Genomic DNA, 20843 nt, shown 5'->3' with positions numbered 1-20843 from the left:
AGAATCGCAACGACAACGTCAGTTTTGGAACCTTATTCGAGCTTTATCTCGTAGAAACTCTCTTCCATAGTTTTGTTCGGGAGATTTTAATGATTTATATTCCAGAAATGAGAAAGAAGGAGAAATATCTTTACCAAATTATTTTATGCAGAAGTTTAGACATGCACTTGAATAGCATATTTGCCAAATTATCTTATAGAGGGGTTTAATTTTGAATGATTATAAATCTTTGGTAGGCTCTAGAACTGATATTTCTGTAAAATGAATTCGCTGTAATGCTATTCTAACTGCGGCTAAAAAATCTATTAGATATAATCGTCTCTCTGTATGGGATGATATCTCTGATAGAATTTTATTAATACAATAAATAATTTTATTTTAAAAAAATACTGTTAAATATATTACTTAAAAAAAATATTTATCTTCCACGTATCACATGAATAAATAAGCCTATAATAGTTTATGAGCTTTCACTTTCGCAACACAGTCATTAATTTTTACTAGCTATTAATGCTATAATTATTAAAAATATATATGATCATTTGATCGATAATTTAATTAAACACATATAATATTACGCGTCGTCGACTACAAGAGAGATTATGACTTTTTTAGGAGCCATTCATTTAGCATTATTTCAAGATTTTCAAGATGTGATTTGTGAGGTTCACTATACTCTTATTGTTTCTGCTTTATCTCACCCTTTTGATTAGATATTTTGAAATTTTTGAGCTTTAGTTAATGGTATTAATTCTTTGTATCTGCTTTTTCAAGTTACTAATATCTTAACTGATAAATTAACTAAGTTTAGTTTGTTTCAATAGATCTCTTTGTTGAGATTTTCTCAAAATCCTCTTTAATCTCCTTTTGTATAATTCTTATTATTTTTTTTTAATTTTTAAATATTTTAATATATTTTTTAAAATTGAATAACTGAGATTTATTTTATTAGACATATTAAATAATATTTTTTTTTCTTTTAATAGCATTATATTGATGCATATTTGCTGGCCCAGAAAAGTATAAATATTTTAGAAATTAGCCTGATGGCTATATTTGAGACCTCAACTTATTGGTCCAGCAAGGAACCATATCTAACATTCAATAATGGGAGTTAGGCTTTTAACTCTGTAGCCATGGAGGAGGGAATTAAATGAACAAGGATGGCAAAAACGTAAATAAGAGAAGAAAAACGTTGCCGTAATGGAACTTTGAAGAAGGAGAGGCGGGAGGTGGCCGCCCAAGTCTACACTATAAATTCCACTCCCTGCCTTACTCCATTTCACTGCCATTCTCAACGTTTAAAATCGCCTCTCTCTCTCTCCCTCTCCCTGCGAATTTCGGAAAGCTACAACGGAAGCTTCTAAAAAAATTTTAAAAAAATAAAATAAAAGAAGAGAGAGACGGAGGAAGGCAACGGGAAAAAGCGATTCGCGAACCCTAGAAAATACGGGAAAAGCGTAGCTTGAAGTTGTGAAATGACGCATTAGTCCTTGCTGTTTGTGTTTTCTTTTTAGTTTTCTCTTGTTTGTTGAGCTGCCTCCCTCTCTCTCACTCGCTGGCTGGCTGGGGTAAGTTTCCGTTTCTTTTTGTTTCTTGCATTTTCTCTCATTTTCATGTTTGATCCGGTTTGAGGTTTTGATGTTGCTCTTGGATGCTGAAAAAAGTGGTGTAATGAGGCATCGAAATGGATTTGTTTTGGTTGGGTTGGCCGGAGAGATCTAAGATTTGAAAATTTCAAATTTCACTTCTTCATCGTGCATTTTCTCAGCTACCGACTACTGCATGACAGTTCCGCCTTATTTATTTTAGTTTTCTTGATGTTTTAGAGTCTTTTTCTTTTTTACACATTTGTGTTTTATTGTCAGATCCGCTCTGTTTTTCTTTTTTCATGGGTCTGGTTGATATTGTAATCCTTTAACTGTCAATGTGCATAAACCCGTATTTCTTTTGCTTAATGGAATCTGGTAAACTTATAACTGTTCTGCTTTTCCTTCTTTGATTGGAGACTGAACGGTGTTTTTGTTGTATTTTAAGCTAGATTGAAATTGCCCCGTTTTTTGTCTGATGGGAAGGTGATTTTTTCCAGATATATATGAAAAAGAAATGGCTAAATGTCTTGCATACCTTTTCTATCTGTAGCTTCAATTGATTATTCTTTTGCATATTTGTATAGTTCATGAAATCAAAATTCTGACTGCAGCTATCGAATAAACTTTTAGCAGAATCTGTAATATCGAATCTAGCTGTTATCATTTGATTTTTATCGTTCATTCAATAATGGGATTTTCTGATTTGATATCATTTGTGATGCAGAAACATATTTCTGAAGATTGCGGAACAGACGATAAGATTCTGAAACTTGCTTGTCCTTGTCAAATTCTAATTAAATAGCTGTCTAGCTCCTGCGGGTTCGTAGAATCTTCAATTACAGCATGGTTGCCACTGCTGCTACTTCGTCATTCTTTCCAGTTCCCTCTTCATCTGCAGGTGCCAAGTCCACCAAGACTGGCAGTGGACCTGCTAGTTTGAGTGGAATCAAATCGAAATCTGCTTCTTCTGGGGGCTTGCTGGTCAAGGCAAATGCCCAAGCTCCTCCCAGAATTAATGGTTCCACGGTGGGCTTCACAACGTCCGTGCAAAATGTGAAGAATGAGGATGACATGCCGTCACCACCTCCGAGGACCGTTATCAACCAATTACCTGATTGGAGCATGCTTCTTGCTGCTATTACAACTGTGTTTTTGGCAGCAGAGAAGCAGTGGATGATGCTTGACTGGAAACCAAGGCGACCTGACACGCTTATTGACCCCTTTGGTATCGGTAGAATTGTTCAGGATGGACTTATTTTTCGCCAGAACTTCTCTATCAGATCTTATGAAATTGGTGCTGATCGTACAGCATCTATAGAGACAATGATGAATCATTTACAAGTATGTTGTATAATTTGTTTTGTCCTTGTACCTGAAGATTCAGTGACTGTAACATTATGTAGCTGGTAATATATGAAAAAGACACGGTTAATCATTTTCCTAACAAGTTGAATTGTTCCCTTCTGTTATTGGTTGCAGGAAACGGCTCTCAATCATGTTAAGACTGCTGGACTTCTGGGTGATGGATTTGGTTCAACACCAGAGATGACTAAAAAGAACCTGATATGGGTGGTCACTCGGATGCATATCCTGGTGGATCGTTACCCAACATGGTAAGCCATAATTCTTTTCCATGTTTTCTATTAAATGAGTCAATTTATGATCTCTTGTTCCTGTACCTTTGGCTTTTGATGTTTCTTTCTGTATCTTTTGTCTTGAAATTGGGAGATGCTAATTTGTTGTCTTGCTATGAAATTCAAGACCTCTAAGTTGGTATGTGAAGTTTTAATATAGGCTGGTTTGTGTCTTTAATTTCTAATTTTTTTCTAGGTTTTTATTTCTTTATTCACAATTTCTTGGAAGAAGCTGCACTTAATATTTAGGCATTACAAGCATGGTTGAAAAGTAGAATTTACCCAGCTGGTACCAGTCAATAATGGCTGTAAAAGGGCATTCAGAATTTTGGGATTAGGCAACATGTTGAGGATTACCATGAAAAACACATTTGAATCTGGTATGTCCGAAGTTGCGGTCTGCAATTCAGTAACTCCTGGTTGTTTGTGACTAGACATATGGTTGCTTGCTTACTTGCTCTCGTACTTGAAGAAAGATTTTGGCATACATGCTGGATGTATTTTGAACTTGGTGCTTGTGTCCTATTTATATTTTGATATTGAGTTAGTATGGATTTGATGACCACAGTTTCAATTGGCTGAGTTAATTTCTTTTGCAGGGGTGATGTTGTTCGAGTAGATACTTGGGTGAGTGCATCTGGAAAGAATGGTATGCGTCGTGATTGGCTTGTCCGTGACAGTAAAACTGGTGAAACTCTAACAAGAGCCTCCAGGTAGATTATTTTTCCCTTACAATTTCATATCTTTTCTAGTTTTAGTTTTATTTTTATCTCAAGTTGATGACTAATTAATCTAGAACATTTGATATTGATAGTGTGTGGGTGATGATGAATAAACTGACAAGAAGGTTATCTAAAATTCCGGAGGAGGTTCGAGGGGAAATAGAGCCTTACTTTTTGAATTCTAATCCTGTTGTAGATGAGGATAGCAGAAAATTGCCAAAGCTTGATGACAACACTGCAGACTATGTTCACAAAGGTTTAACTGTAAGTCAACTTACCAAAGTATTAATAGTTTTATTTACTGGGAGTATTATGGCTTATAGTTATTGATCGCCTGCTGTTCTCATGATGATATATGCTATCTGATTTGCAGCCTAGATGGAGTGATTTAGATGTCAACCAGCACGTTAACAATGTGAAGTACATTGGCTGGATCCTTGAGGTAGATTTTTGATCTATAAAATTCCAATTATAATTCTTTCCCCTGTTTTGATTGCATTGGGAGTAGTAGCAATAGCTGTCGCTGTGAATCTCTTTAATTAGTATTAAAATGGTCAGATGAAATCTTATATAGATTGCTCATTTAGAGTGGGATTCAATCAAAATTCTGTCTTCCTCTTTATTAGTATTATTGTTCTTGTTGTTATAGCTAAACCAAAAATCATGTAACTTCATGTTAACTGCTATCCTTATTCAATCATTTAAAATTATTTATTTTTGTCATTTTGCTGATTTTGGAGCCCGTGCTAAAATTCTTTTCACTTAAATCATATAATTTAAGTTATGAGAGGATGGTGTATTTTACCTACTTGTTTGAATAATTGTTCTTTTTTTTTTTTGGGGGGGGGGGGGGGGGGGGATACATTGGTAAGTCTACATAATTGTTTGCATAGCATAGACAATGGTACTAATAAATAATTTTAAAAAAGATTAAGGTAATGGTTGTCAAAACCTCAAGCAAACCTCTTAATATAACAAATTTTAGCGTCCAGCTATCTGTTATGCTATGCCATAACTCCTATACCTTTTTTTAATATTCTGAAGTAGTCAATTGATTGATATCTCAGAGAAAAAAAAAATGCTTGATATCTATTTAACAGCTGGACTGGGTGATACATGTTCTATTTTTCGAGTTCAATGATTGTCTCATGATACAAGCAACAATCATTATGTCCTTTAACTTGTCAGCTTTAATATCTTACCTGGCCTTATTGATGTAAAGCAGACCAACAGTAGCCAATCTACATGGGGGGGGTGCTGTTTTTAAAGGTTTCTTTTATATTTTTGGCCAAGCTTGATCACAGTATTTAGCACTCAATTCCCTGTCCCCTTCTATTCAAATCTATTGATGTAATCTAAACACGTGGAGACTGGAAGAATATAAAATAAATCAATAATTAGTTAGGTATCAATTGGGACATCATCTCTTGTCTAGGAATTACTTCTGCCTTTTTCTTTTTTTCTCCCTCTCAATGTGAATGGTTAAAATTCAGCTTATGGTGGGTTCTCTTGCAGAGTGCTCCACTGCCACTCCTGGAGAGTCATGAACTGTCAGCCATTACTCTCGAGTATAGGAGGGAGTGTGGAAGGGATAGTGTGCTGCAGTCTCTGACTGCCGTCTCTGACGGTGGTGGGATAGGGAATTTAGCAAATTCTGGGGAGATTGAGTGCCGGCACTTGCTTCGACTTGAGGATAGAGCTGAGATTGTGAGGGGAAGGACCGAGTGGAGGCCAAAGTACGCCACCAACTTCGATATTATGGGTCAATTACCTGCTGAAAGTGCTTAAGGATCCGATTCTTTCTCCACTGAAGTAGCACTAATATCCTTGTGCCACAACGCCTGTGTAGAATCGTCCTTTTGTTCAGTTCTTGAAGTTATACATGATTCTTCTTATATATATATATATATTATATTCCTTTCTTGGAAAAGGGAAGTAAATCACTCTGGGCTCGGTTCCGTAAGCAGTGAATTTGTTACGGCTCCATTGGGTTCTCCTGACCAAGCCACTGCCCATGAGTTGCTTACGAAGAACATGTAATTGTTTCTTGCTGAAATCTCTCTCTCCATTGAGATTGGTTCTGGTTTTTGAACATGTAATGTTCGAGGGGGAGCTCTATTTGATTTGGCAACACAGCCTGTGCAACTTGGTTCGTAGAATTGGTGTCAAGGCTGCCTGGATTATGGCCTTTACTTGGGCAACACGTGTATATTGTTCGTCATTTTACCTTAAAATCCATTTGTTAATATGTTAATGGACAGATGTTACACAGCTGGATTTTGTGCTTCATTTATTGTTATGGGTTGTAGATATTATATTTTGTATGTGATCTTTAACTGTTTGCATGAAAATACTGTTCCAGAATCAGGTTTGTAATGTGCATGTATAGACCGCCACCTCATTACTCATAAGCATTCCTAACTATGGTTTGCAGTAAGGGTACCAATTTTACACGCAACCCATTATTTGATTAATTTTACACGCAACCCATTAGCTTCTATATTTGTTATTTTTATATTTAGTTTTTATTTTTTTATTAAAATTTATTTAATTTATATATTTATATAACAAAAACTTATAATACTTGCACTGAATTGAACTTATTTTATGATTTTAATTTTTTATTAAAAATTAAATAGAAATCTGACTGAACGTTACCATATCAAATCAAATTGATTTTATATTTTTTATATATTATACATTTTAAAAATATTTGGTGCGATGATAATTTACATAGATAATTATATATTTTTAGAATTATATTCATTTAATTTTATTAATTTTTTTTATTTATTAGATATTTTATATTTAATTTTGAAAGTTTTATATTTTTATTTAGTATTTTTTTTATTTTTATAGATTATCAAACTCTCCTGCCGAATTAAATTGCTTTTATATTTTTTATATATATTGATGATTTTAAATTCAGAAAATAGAATTTTACAAAGGTTTTGTAAACTTAGTTTGATAGGAAGATATTTCTCTCTTATTTTTTTTCTTAGTCTGTCAGTGACGTATAACAACTTTTTCGTCATTGGGCCACCTGTCTCTGCTATACTGATCCGTATGTACGGAAGAATCAGACCTCTATGCCATACTAAACGGCCATTTAATTCTCTCTTTTAACACACGTGTGAACTAAGCAATTCAGGACTGGGCCAGCGATCATTATTTTGCTTAGCCTCTGGGCCGGGCTCGGGAAGAGAAGACTGGGTCTTGAGCGAAGCTCGACCTCAAGGATGAATGGGCTGGACCTTCTCACTTTTGGGACTCCGCGGGTCCTGAGCCGGCTTTATCATTGTGGGCTCGGCCTCTTACCAGGATAGTGAAATCCAGCGGTCATCAATTGCCCTTTTACCTTCTCATCAGTTATTTCATGAATGATAGGAGGGTAAACGCCGAGGATCCATTATGATCGTGTGACCCGAAAACTTTTGCGCCAATTGATGATCTGAGATCTAGAAAATAGGGTTTTACAAGGAGTTTGTAAGCTTGGTCTGAGAGGAAGGTACTTCTCTCCTTTTATTCTTTTTCTTGATCTGTCAGTGACGTATAACAACCTTCTCATCGTTGGGCCACCTGTCCCTGCTATGCTGATCCGTATGTACGGAAGAATCAGATCTCTGCGCCATGCTAAACGGCTATTTAATTTTCTCTTTTAGCACGCGTGTGAACTGAGCAGTTTGGGACTAGGCCAGTGATCCTTATTTTGCTTAGCCTCCGAGCCGGGTTAGGGAAGAGAAGACCGGGTCTTGAGCGAAGCCCGACCTCAAGGATGAATGGGCTGGACCTTTTCACTCGTGGGACTCCGCGAGTTCTGGACTAGCTCTGTTATTGTGGGCTCGGCCTCTTATCAGGGTAGTGAAACCCAGCGGTCATCATATATTATAAGCTTTGATGTGGTGATGATTTGCATAAATTATTATATATTTTTAGGATCATATTTATTTAATTTTATTAAATATTTTATATTTAATTTTAAAATTTTTACTCACTTTTTGATATTTCTACACGGTAAAGATAAATTTATGCAATTAAAGTTTTTATTTCCTTTCCTTATTTTTTTATTTATTTTTCAGAATTATTTTTAGATAAGTTTATGAATTTTATTTATTCATAAATTCTAAACCATGAATAATTTAAGTGTTATAGGGATTTGATATGGTTTGAATTAGTAATTTTATTTAATTTATTTAAGTTGATTTTATTTACTTAATTTATTGTTCAATTATTAATATTAATACGTTTGAGTTGCTTGAATAATATTATTTTATCTTAATATTAGAAGGAAATATTTGATGAATATTAATTGAATTGGTAATGAAAATTTTAATATTTTGAGTTTTAAAAAGTTGAATTACTTAGATTATTTGATTAATATTAGTAATTAAAATTAAATTGTTAACTAAATAAATTAATTGAATCAAGCTACCATAATATTTAATATTAATTATTTTTATAAATTCTAAGTTATTGTATTGTCTTATTTAATTATATTAAATTTTTAGCATGATTTTGGTATATAGACTCTGAAATGAAATCGAACCCCACATCTCTAGTTTGTATTTACATGCTATATTTCTAGCACATAAAAGCTTAGAGACATAAGGGTCCAATCCAGTCCAGAAGCAACCTTAGAGTCCAATCCATTTCAAAATCAATCCTACACAACAAATGAAACCAATCAAATCCAACGAGAATTGAACTGTCCCATCCAACTTAGGAAACTTGGGAAGCAAATGAAAAGCAACCATGTGTCACGATCTGAATGCTTTTCCCATTGAAAAATCACTTTGCCCGTGACACATGGCTGCACCAAAGTAATTTAAAATTAATATTTATAAAAAAATTTATTATTCACTTCCTAAATTTTAACATTATTAATAAATTAATATATGAATTTTGAAAAATATTTTATATAATTAAATCATCCACAACTAATTTTTTTTTTGGTTAAAAAATTGATGAAAAATGAGAAAAAAATTTTAAAATTAAAATTTGCCCAAGACCCCAACTCCAGTCCTGATTCACCATGCTCGTGTCTGCAGTTCACTCGCCTCGGCATCTATCATCCCTATCTCCAAATCCTCAAAATCTCCAATGCATCATCAACCAGTACACCTGTAAACCCTAGGAAGTGCCCTTCTGTTCTCGACGAGGACATTTATGTTGCCGCAATCGAGAAAATCATCGAACGCGACTTCTTCTCCGACATCGCAAAACTCCGTGATCGGCTTGATTGGCTTGAAGCGGTCAAAACTGGCAATCCTATCCTAATACGAGATGCACATTTGAAGATCATTGAGCGTCGCTGACAAAAGGCAAAATAATTTCAATGCTGATGGGAGTGCTCAAACCAGAGGACAAATGCAAACTCCAGGTTCTACTTTTATGCATAATTTCACTCCCTTTGATGAATTTGATAACAGAACTTCTACTGATGCAAATAGGGAGTTTTCTGGTAATGAAGAGTTTGGTAAGCCTTGTTGATGATTCATTGAGTTTGAACATTTCTTAAGGATGTGATAATCTAAGATTCAAAAAAAAAAAAAAAGAATTTTGATGTGAATTCTCTTTTTCTTTTTTCCTTGTTCTAGACGTTAACTGCCATCATGCTAGCATTCGTGCTGATAGGGCTTAACTGGGTCTGCCCTTCTACTTTCCATCAAGTCAAAGTGTGCTACTAAGTGAGCTTATATAATAGGCTATAATGAGTTTTGGAACCGACTCCCCCTCAAAAAACTCAACTATGGACTAGATGTCCGTGGTTTAACGGTCATATGGAGGTATACGAGTGAGGATAGTGATAGGTTTTCAAAAATATTGGAGAAAGATAATAGGAAGAGGACAGAGAAACATGGGCACTTGTTAGAAGGTGAAAAGCTGGATGTTAAATTGAGTGGGGATGCGAAGAGGAATAGGATTACAGATGGTTATGGGACATTTGATCAACCACCGAGCACATTGGTGTCGTAGAATTACACAGCCAAAAATTTGTTGATGTATTGTCCCTCTGAAAGGCGCGAGGCTCCTTTGACAGAAGAAGAACGAGCTATTAGATTGAAGGGTTTGACAAAAGAGATTAATAGGTCAAACACCCGATTCCATGGCAAAATGTTGGATTCAAGGCCAAATGATGATGGAACTATGGAATTGATATATACACTTGTAGTGGGGCTACCTTTCCTGTTTTGGACACAGAGGAGATAAAGAAAAGAAGTATAATTTGTACGATTCAGGAAGACGGAAAAGAGGAAAGAAGTATTTAGTCGATAATAATTTAGTCATGTAAAGACATTTTAGTATATTTTTTAAAATTGAGAGCGTAGGTTATTAATAATAAAAAATTTTAAGAATTAAATAATAAATATTTCATATTTATATCGTGCTAACTTCGTTAGTTCAATTTTTATTCTTTTTGGTAAATCTAATAAGAAGTGAGTGCATGGATAAATGGGGCTTTTGCCCATTAAAAAAAAATATCCCTTACCCAGGCTTGGGAGAAATTTTTTTCAAATGAGGTTATTTGAAACACTGCCACATAAATAAGATGTAACTATTTAAAAAATAAATCAAAAACAACAAATCAAACCCATACAATAAGTTATATAGCCCTTCTTTAATTAAAAAAAAATTGAATTCTATTAATAGAATTTAATTTATTTTATTTATAAAAAATTTATTTATTTGAAATTAATTTAAATGTAATAATCAATTGAATTTTTTATATTAAATAAATTAATAATAAATTTAAATTAATTTAATTTATTCATTATTTTTATTATTTTTAAATTAAAAATAAATATTTATTTTTATATCACATGCATTTGAAAAATAATTATTCACATTTTTATAACATTTAAAATCTGATTTTTTTTTATAAATTTTACCATTAAAATATAAAGATTATTTTTTTAAAATTAACAAAATAATAAAATAAATTTCTTATTATTAATTATAAATGTATTAAGTATTAATAGTTAATATTAAATTAAAATAATTTTTATAAAGAGTAATTATTAATTAAAAATAAGAAATAAATTTAAAATTAATAAAAAATCAAAGGATAAAAAAAAGGAAAATAAAAAGAGTTTACAAAGGCTATTAAATAATTTTAGTGTAAATAGTCTTAAGTGAAATGATTTCTTATCAAATTTTAATATTTTTACAAGATTTATTTTTAATTCAAATCAATTCTCACAAGAATTCAATTCTTACACTATTAGTTACAAATACAAAAATTTAGGAAAAAGAATTTATTTCTTTTGAATTCTTTCAAAATTATGCAATTTATATATATATATATCATTTTAATAAAATTACTATTAGTCAATAGTTAATTAAAAAAGTTAATCTAAATCCTTCGTAAAATTAAAATTATAAGAATAAATTACTATGGGGTCTCTGGATTTAAGAAAAATTAACTAGTTGATACTTATAATTTTTAAAAACAATTAAAATATTTCTCATTATCTTAAAATAGAATAATCATCAACACAACCTAATTTGCAATTTTGATTTGCAAAATATAATATGTCAAAATAATATGAGAATAAAGAACATACTTCCTTGTAGTTGCTTAAGGATATAAACACAAAAAAGGAATGAGTAGGTAGAGTTACAATTGGCAAAAATTCATCAAGGACCCTCAGCCCCAAGAAAACCCAATTGAATCTAACTCCAAAAATGGCGAGGCAAAGGCACGACATCGCATTGTATAGCCATTCTTTGATTCTCTCTCTCCCACTGCATGCCTCCACCCCTATGGTCTTACCTACATCCTTCGCGAAAACAAACACACCATTCTTTAATCACTATCGTTTCTCTTCTCGACGACAAAAGATAGTGATTGAGACCCATCTACTCCTTTTCTCTTCATCATGTAGCATTTCACCTTAATCGAGCTTGACTGAAAAAAGCTTCCATCGCCGATGATGCAAATCGGAAGTTGCTCCCTCACCGACCATACAAATTGTGAGCTGCTCCCCCTCACTGACAACGTAAATTGGAAGCTGCTCCCTCATTAACCACACAAATCGAAAGTTGCTCCCTCACTGACCACGCAAATGGTGAGCTGCTCCCTCACTGATGGTGCAAATCACTAGCTGCACAAGTTCTATCACAATGTCAAAGTATGAGAGGAGATCAGGTATAGGTAGGAGATCTGATTGAGCATTTTGATGTTCTTGAGAACGAAAATGAGGTAGAATGAAGAAGGTTATTTTTGTAATTAAAAATTATCCTCTCTCTTTTGACTGGTATCTCTTCCCTTGACTGATGAAATTTTTTACAGGAGGACTAATTTGTTCTATTTTATGATAATGAGGGATATTTTAATTGTTTTTAAGAATTATAAGGACCAACTAGTTAATTTTCCTTAAATTAGGGATCCCATAGTAATTTATCCAAATTATAAATAGTAAATGATTGCAAACCATTAAAGTTAAAAGGGATTAAATTGTTATAAAAAGTGAAATTTCAATGATTAAATTGTTATAATTTAATAACGAATTTTAGTGGAATGACTATGGTAGAATTACAATGCAAATAAAATCAGTAGTTTAAAATAAAATAGGAAATCTATTTAGAATTTTATTTAGCAAGTTTTAAATAAAATTTTAATTAGGAAAAAAATTGTATTGAAGAGTAATTAGTGATCTCTTGAATGAGTGTGGCATGCAATAAAGCCAAGTGGTGAGTGATTGAGTAGTGTGAGTGATCTGAGAGAGAGAGAAAAAAATAAATAGTGGTTGTATTATTTTTCTTTGAGGTGGTGTCATTGAATAGAAAAAAATAATTTTAGTCTGTAACAAAATATCGTGAAGGATGTCCTAGCATAATAATAATTAATTAAAGTTTTGAATGAAAAACAACCGACAACGATTAAGGATAATGATTGGAAGGAGTTTCAACAAAGGATAGTAAGTATAATTAGATTGACACTAGCCTTGATGTGAAGTACAATGCACTAGAAAGAAAGTTCACTAATTGTATTATCAAAGAAATTATAGAGTTTATACATACCAAAGTCACTTACAAACGATGTATATTTGAAAAAGAAATTGTATTAACTTATAATAGATAAAGGTACAATATTCGAGATTATTTTAATATTTTTAATAAACTAATTATCTAATTAGCTAATGTAGGAGTAAAAATTGATGATGAAGACAAAGCCTCTCTTATTTCTAACCTCTCTCTTACAATTCTATAAAAGTTTAGTAATGGTCCTAACATTTGGAAATGAGATATTGAAAGTAGAAGATGTTATTATAGTAGATAATCAAAAGTTCAAGAAAACGAGGGGTGGCAATGAAGGTGGAGCATTTGTTGCTAATTCAAGTTGTAAAGGAAGCAATTCATGCGTAAATAATTCAAGAAACAGATCAAGTTTGAGACCACAAGTAGAACTTATAAATAAAGAATATTTTTTTTTATTATCATGAGATGTGTTATATTCGATAGACCTATAAGAAGATGAAAGAAATCATAATTTAAACAATTCAAGAAAAGTTGTAGAAAGGAAGGAATTGTTGTAGTTGCAGATGAGGAGGATGGATATGATGTAATGAATGTGAATGATGATGAAGAAAAGAAAAATGATCCATTACAAGATGAATAGATAATGGATTCTCCTTACCCTTTTCATAATTGTTCAAAGAAGGAATGACTTAACGTAGTTAAGGAATGACTTAACGCAGTTAAGGAGAAGAAAGGAAATCAAGTAAAGCTAGGTGATAGGAGTAAGATGAGGAGTTGCAAATGAGGAGGATGGATATGATGTAATGAATTTGAATGATGATGAAGAAAAGAAAAATGATCCATTACAAGATGAATAGATAATGGATTCTCCTTACCCTTTTCATAATTGTTCAAAGAAGGAATGACTTAACGCAGTTAAGGAGAAGAAAGGAAATCAAGTAAAGCTAGCTAATAGGAGTAAGATGAAAGTTGAAGGTATTGATAGAGCGAAGATCAAATTGCATAATGATTGTGTCAAAGTATTCGATAAAGTAAATTATGCATAAGAGGAACTTAATTTTTTTAGGTAAATTAGATTCTTTAAGTAATAGATTTCTATTCAATGTGGATTTACAAAAGTTAGTCGAAGTGCTTTTGTAATTATGAAGACCGCAACTTAAAAGAAAAAATCTTTTTGAATTGAAGAGAAGTAATTTGATTAGAGTATCGTGAGTTGAAGTACGTAATAACATCAATAATCAATTGCACAAGGTGGTATCAAATAAAAGATTGACTTTTACAGAAATTGTGAATACCAATTCTATTTGACTTATAAGGGGAGATTCTTGAAATTATAATCCAAATAGAATTAGTAGTTTAAAATAAATTAGAGAGTCTATTACTATTAGAATTTTATTTATGTAGAATTTTGAATTAGAAAGAGATTGTGTTTGAACGGTTTTATTTAATTAGTGGTTAATTATAAAAGGATGAGATATGACATGTCATAAAGTCAAATTGTAAGTGATTGAACGGTATGAATAATCTTTGAGATGGAGGAAAAATAGATAATGATTGTAATTTTTTTTATCATTAAGGGATTTTTTAGATATTAGAAAATTTAGAGGTTAAGTATTTTAAATTTATATAATAGAGAAAGTCTTTAATATAAAATTGCTATAAATATTTTAAATGAATTAAAAATTAAAGGATTTAAGGATAAAGGATTTGAGGTTTATAGAATAGAGAAAATTTTGAACATATTAATATAAATGTTCACCACATTTATAAAATACCTTAATCAAGCAAAGGCACTGATATATTTTTATAGATACATACAATAAATTTGTAGCAAGAGAATTAGGGAAATATGAAAGTATAAACAGGTTGAGACTTGAGAGAACTAGAGAATGAGAAAGTGAAATGTAATCTACATCTTGTCCTAATTAGATGAAAAAATGATTACATACAGCCATGTGTACAATAGTTAGGTGTTGATAATTAATAATAGTAGGATTTACGTATAACGTATATTAGAATATGAACATAATCTGTACATAATTATAAGAGATTATATAGTCATAGGCTAATTAATTGTTAGAGAATTATTAGGAGTTTTCTTAACAAGATCTTATAATTTGTATATATGCACACTTACTAAAATAGAGAAATATACTGAAATTGCTCAATTATTCCTTATCTTATTACATGGTATCAAAGCTATTCCTGTAGAGATTTATTTTTTTTTTCTCCCGTCAAGTTTTAAATTTTTGAAGACTTACAACTCCTGTTCTTTTGTATTACCCATCTAGAATAATATTTATCTCTCACCATCTACCTAGGGAGGACGTCAAAATCGCCTTGTAGCCCCATTGTCAGATCTGCAGTTCGTTTGTTGTTTGAGTGTTGGGTGGGGACATTTTTTTAAACTGTTCACGTCGGGTACTGTTCACTGGGTTAGATTTTATTATCTTCCTTTAATTCGTTTTAAGGTATAGGAGTATAGAATTTTAGTTGAAATGGTTTCTGACAGTAAAACCCATATTATTAAAATTATTCCAACATCTTCAGTAGCGGCTGAGATAGGTAAAACATGTTTTATTTTCTCTTCATATAAATGAGTCATTGATTTTGGTGCCACGGATCACATGACAGATAATCCTCATATTTTTACTAGTTTTCAATCTCATAAAACACCTTCTCCTGTTATTATAGCTGATGGATCAACCTATAATGTTGATGGTTCTGGGACTGTTAAACCTACTCTTTCTATTACCCTATCATTTGTGCTGAGTTTACCTAACCTTGCCTTTAATTTAATTTTTGTGAGTAAACTTACCAAAGACCTAAATTCTTGTGTTTCCTTTTTTCTTGATCATTGTCTCATTCAGGATCTTATGACGAAGCAAATTATTGGTAAAAGACATGTATTTGGGGGTCTCTACATTTTGGATGCATGGGTGCCTCAGTCTGTTGCCTGCTGTAATGTCGTATCTCTGTTTGAAGCACATTATCGGTTGGGACACCTTTCTTTATCGGTTTTGAAGAAGTTATGCCTTCAATTTCATAAGGTATCTTTACTGGAATGTGAGTCATGTCATTTTGCAAAATATCATCGAAACTCTTTAAGTTCTAGAGTCAATAAACAAGCTGAGTCTGCTTTTGAATTAGTTCATTCAGATGTTTAGGACCCATATCCGATTGGATCTAAGACTGAATTGAGATATTTTATCACTTTTGTGGATGATTATTCTAGAATGACTTGGATTTATTTTATGAAGCATCGTTCAGAAGTGTTTTCTCATTTTTCTGCCTTCTGTGCTGAAATCAAGACTCAATTTAATGTTTCTATGCAAATTTTGTGGAGCGACAATGCTAAAGAATGTATGTCAGAATCATTCCAAGCTTATATGACTCAACATGGTATTCTTCACTAATCGTCATGTGTTGATACATACACTCAAAATGGGTTAGCTGAAAGGAAGAATCGACATCTCCTTGAGACTGCTAGAGTTCTGTTGTTTCAAATGCAAGTTCCTAAGCAATTTTGGGCTGATGCTGTCTCTACTACATGCTTTCTCATTAATCACATGCTCTCTACAGTACTAAATGGTAATACTCCACATAATATCCTTTTTCCTAAGAAGCTATTATTTCCTCTCGAACCACGATTATTTGGCAGTACTTGCTATGTTCGGGATGTCAGACCTCATATGACTAAATTTGATCCTAAAGCTTTGAAGTGTGTTTTTTTGGGATATTCTCACCTTTAAATGGGGTATCGGTGTTATTCTCCAGACCTCAACAAATATCTGGTCGCAACAGATGTAGTATTTTCCAAGCAAATTCCTTTTTATCCTGTTGCACAGACCTCTCCTGATCAAGAGGATGATGATGAGTGGCTCATCTATAGAATCATATCTAATGGTAGGACCTCTTCGAGTATGCCTTCTGCTGTATAATCTGATGATAACATTCCTCCTAATACTTAGCCTCCTGTTAAACCGTCAGTTGTTTAAGTTTGCTCTCGGAGACCAATACTTGATAATACATGTCCTGTACTAGAATTTTCTTCGCTATCAGATCCACTACCGAGTGACCTTGACCTCCTCATTAGTCTTCATAAAGGTAAACGATAGTGAAAATTGACCTATTATGTTGCTAACTTTCTGTCTTATGATCACTTGTCTCCTTCTTCTACCTCCTTAATTGTCTCTCTAGATTCCATTTCTTTGCCTAAAACAGTTAAAGAGGCCCTGACTCATTTTGGATGGCGTAATGTAATGTTTGAGGAGATCAACACTCTAAATGAAAATCATACTTGGAAACTAGTTGATTTACCCTCTGGCAAGAAGGCTGTGGGCTGTAAATAGGTTTTTTCCATCAAATTCAATCTAAATGGTTCCATAGCGAAGCTTAAGGCCCGTCTTGTCGCTAAAGGTTATGCCCAAATCTATGGCGTTAACTATTCTGATACTTTTTCTCCTGTGGCAAAAATGACCTCAGTTTGCTTGTTTATCTTTCTAACTGCTTTTCAACATTGGCTTTTACAACAATTAGATATATCAAGAATGCATTTTTACATGGTGACCTCCAAGAGGAGGTGTATATGGAGCAACCACCAGGGTTTGTTGCTCAGGGGGGGTATGGAAAAGTCTGCCATTTAAAGAAATCTTTGTATGGTTTGAAGCAGAGTCCCCGTGCATGGTTTGGCAAGTTCAGTGAAGTTGTTCAAAAATTTGGGTTGAAAAAAAGCAAGTGTAATCATTCAGTCTTCTGTAGAATTCAGATACTAATATTATTCTCCTTGTATATATTGATGATATTGTCATTACAAGGATTGATAGTACTGGGATCTCTTCTTTCAAAAACTATTTGCATGTGAGTTTTCGTACCAAAGACTTGGATCAGCTTAAGTATTTCTTAGAAATTGAATTCTTGAGGAGTAAAAGGAGAATTTTTCTGTCCTAAAGGAAGTATGTTCTTGACTTACTTGTAGAAACGGGGAAGATGGGAGGTAAACCATGTAGCACACCAATGATTCCTAATATATGTCTTACAAATTCTATATTATCTAAAAGGGACTCCTAGACTCGATATACTCTACAGTGATTATGGGCATACTGCACTTGAGTGTTCTTCTGATACTGACTAGGTGGGATCCAAAAGTGATAGAAGGTCGACTACAAGCTACTGTGTATTTGTTGACGGAACCCTAGTGATTTGAAAAAGTAAGAAGTCAAATGTGATATCCAGATTCAGTGCCGAGTCAGAATATAGTGCCATGGCTTAATCCACTTGTGAGATTCTGTGGATAAATCATTTGCTGAATGAAGTTGGTATGGATGTTGCATCACCTGCGAAACTTTGGTATGATAATCAGGCTGCTTTTCACAATTCTTCTAATTCAGTATACTACGAACGAACTAAGCATATTGAAGTTGATTGTCATTTCATCCGTGAGAAGATTCAAGAAAATTTAACGTCTACCAGTTATGTGAAGACAGGAGAGCAACTGGCTGATCTACTAACTAAAACTTTAAATGGGTCTCAAATAGAATATTTTTTTAACAAGTTAGGTATAATAAATATTTATGATCTAACTTGAGGGGAGTGTTAGAGTGTGAACATAATCTGTACATAATTATAGTAGATTACATAATCATAGGCTAATTGATTGATAAATGATTATTAAAAGTTGCCTTAACAAGATATTGTAATCTGTATATATACACAATTACTTAAATGAAGAAATATATTGAAATTGTCTAATTATTTCTTATCTTATTATAATGTACTATTAATAATTATAATAAAATTGTTATATATAAAAAAATTGCATAATACAATTTCTCATTTAGATTAGCATGCATAGAACATTTCAAAGCAAATTGAAGCAAAAGAAGTAAAATTTAGGTGAAATTATAAAATAAGTTAAAATTTTCACGTTTTTACTAATTACATCTAAACATTTAAGTTTTTAATATAATAACTAAAATTTAAAAAATGGTTAAAATTTTATTAAATTTTTATTTATTAAATTCTAAATTTAATTTAATTTTCGAAAACAACCAATAATAGGTAACAAACATTAAGCCTTTATTTGGAATTAAAGATTTTATGAGAATTTAATTTAATTCAATTCTTTCGAATTTCGAAAGGTAGAAATACAATACCTTTTAATATAAAAAATTTTTATTTAAAAAAAATTAAATTTTTGTAACATTTTATAAGAATTTAAATTATTTTCTTTCAAAATGGCTAAATAAAAAATAAGTGATTGGTAAAACTTTGTAATTTACAAATAACTTTTAGAAAGTGTTTGATTTAATCATTAGATGTGCTGATAACCGATAGTCATCCAAATCACTAAATTAAGTTCAACTAATAATTATATTTTTTATTTTTAATTCTTATTTGGACTGTGTAATTACCACTTTCAAAATTTATTAATTATATTTTTTTAAATTAAAATTTTACATTAATAAAATATTAAAAATTACTACATTACTATATGATCAAAATGATGTATGTGTATGAAAAATAATTATATTTTTAATTATTATGTATTTTGTATACTAATTATTATTTTTATATTTATATACTAATATAATAAATTAATATATATTTTTATTAGCTATTTTATATATTAAAAATATTCATTAAACATAATTTATTAAACACATAATATTATTGGTTAAATCTAACTTTAATTTATTTAATAACCCTTTTATAATTTTATTTTAATAACTAAAAGAACTTAATCGTTTGTCTAATTTTAAAATCTATTTTATAAAAAATTTGAGAGTATTTAGTTTAATTGTTAGATACCGTTAAATAGGCCATTGATATGAAATCTATTAGCTAAAATTTACTCTAATTGTAAAACTGTTTCTGATGATTTGAAATCTAGAAAATAGAGTTTTACAAGGGGTTTGTAAGCTTGGTCCGAGAGGAAGTAATCCTCTCCTTTTATTCTTTTTCTTGGTCTGTTCAGTAACGTATAACAACCTTCTCGTCATTGGAAGAATCAGACCTCTGCGCCATGCTAAACGGCTATTTAATTCTCCCTTTTAGCACGCGTGTGAACCGAGCAGTTCGGGACTGGGCCAATGATCCTAATTTTGCTAATCCTCCGGGCCAGGTTCGGGAAGAGAAGGCTGGGTCTTGAGCAAAGCCCGACCTCAAGGATGAATGGGCTGGATCTTCTCACTCGTGGAACTCCGCGGGTCCTGAGTCGGCTCTGTCATTGGGGGCTCAGCTTCGTGGGATTCCGCGGTCATCAGTTTCTAATCGGATACCGATGGTTTTAATTTTTATTTTAATCATATTATTTTTTAATTTATTAATTATATTTTTAAAATTAAAATTTTTATATCAATAAATTATTTAAAAGTAAAATACATAATATATAAATAAAAAATATTAAAAATAATAATTAAACTAGTTGCAATTTTCATAATATATGATAAAAATTATACATATTATAAAAAAATAATTATATTTTTAATTATTATATATGTCATATAATAAATTAATAATTTTATATTTATTTTATTAATATAATAAATTGATAATTCTTTTTACATACAACTGATAATAGTTATATATAATTTATTAAATATTTTATAATTAAATTAAAATAAAAATTAATTAAATTAAATCAAATTAAAATAAATGGGTATAATAAAGTTTGAAATGTAATTCTTCCTTCTTAAGTAGAGTTCTGATTATTATGATCAATAATTAAGCAATAGTTATAAAGAATTTAAAAAATAAAAATAAAAGCAAACATGGAGCAAAATACCAGGAATAACCATTTCAGCGATTTTACACTTTCATAGCTCTTTAAAATTTCAAATTTATAATTTCACCAAATACAAAATAAAGCAATAAAAACTCATAATAAAAAATACACTTGTTTACTTGATTTT

The 20843-nt window shown here is 31.5% G+C and overlaps 1 protein-coding gene and 1 pseudogene across 1 annotated transcript; both read left to right on the top strand.

Moving 5' to 3' along the window:
- The first annotated feature begins 1087 nt into the window (after nt 1-1087).
- LOC110603870 (palmitoyl-acyl carrier protein thioesterase, chloroplastic) lies at nt 1088-6277 on the top strand. Its single transcript, XM_021741854.2, has 7 exons — nt 1088-1571; nt 2317-2933; nt 3072-3205; nt 3826-3939; nt 4041-4212; nt 4322-4390; nt 5464-6277. Exons 2-7 carry the CDS (start codon nt 2436-2438, stop codon nt 5734-5736), a joined length of 1260 nt encoding a protein of 419 aa, XP_021597546.1. The 5' UTR covers nt 1088-1571; nt 2317-2435; the 3' UTR covers nt 5737-6277.
- Nucleotides 6278-8463: 2186 nt separating this feature from the next.
- Nucleotides 8464-10555, top strand: LOC122722103 (annotated as a pseudogene).
- Nucleotides 10556-20843: the final 10288 nt, after the last annotated feature.

This window comes from Manihot esculenta, chromosome 16 (assembly GCF_001659605.2).
Source record: "Manihot esculenta cultivar AM560-2 chromosome 16, M.esculenta_v8, whole genome shotgun sequence".
NCBI lineage: Eukaryota > Viridiplantae > Streptophyta > Magnoliopsida > Malpighiales > Euphorbiaceae > Manihot > Manihot esculenta.
This window is presented reverse-complemented; position numbering and strand designations above follow the sequence as displayed.

Coding starts and splice junctions, on each gene's coding strand:
- LOC110603870 (XM_021741854.2), top strand. CDS start 2,436: ATGGTTGCCACTGCTGCTACTTCGTCATTCTTTCCAGTTCCCTCTTCA. Junction 3,940..4,040: donor ACTCTAACAAGAGCCTCCAG/GTAGATTATTTT, acceptor TGATATTGATAG/TGTGTGGGTGATGATGAATA. Junction 4,391..5,463: donor ACATTGGCTGGATCCTTGAG/GTAGATTTTTGA, acceptor GTTCTCTTGCAG/AGTGCTCCACTGCCACTCCT.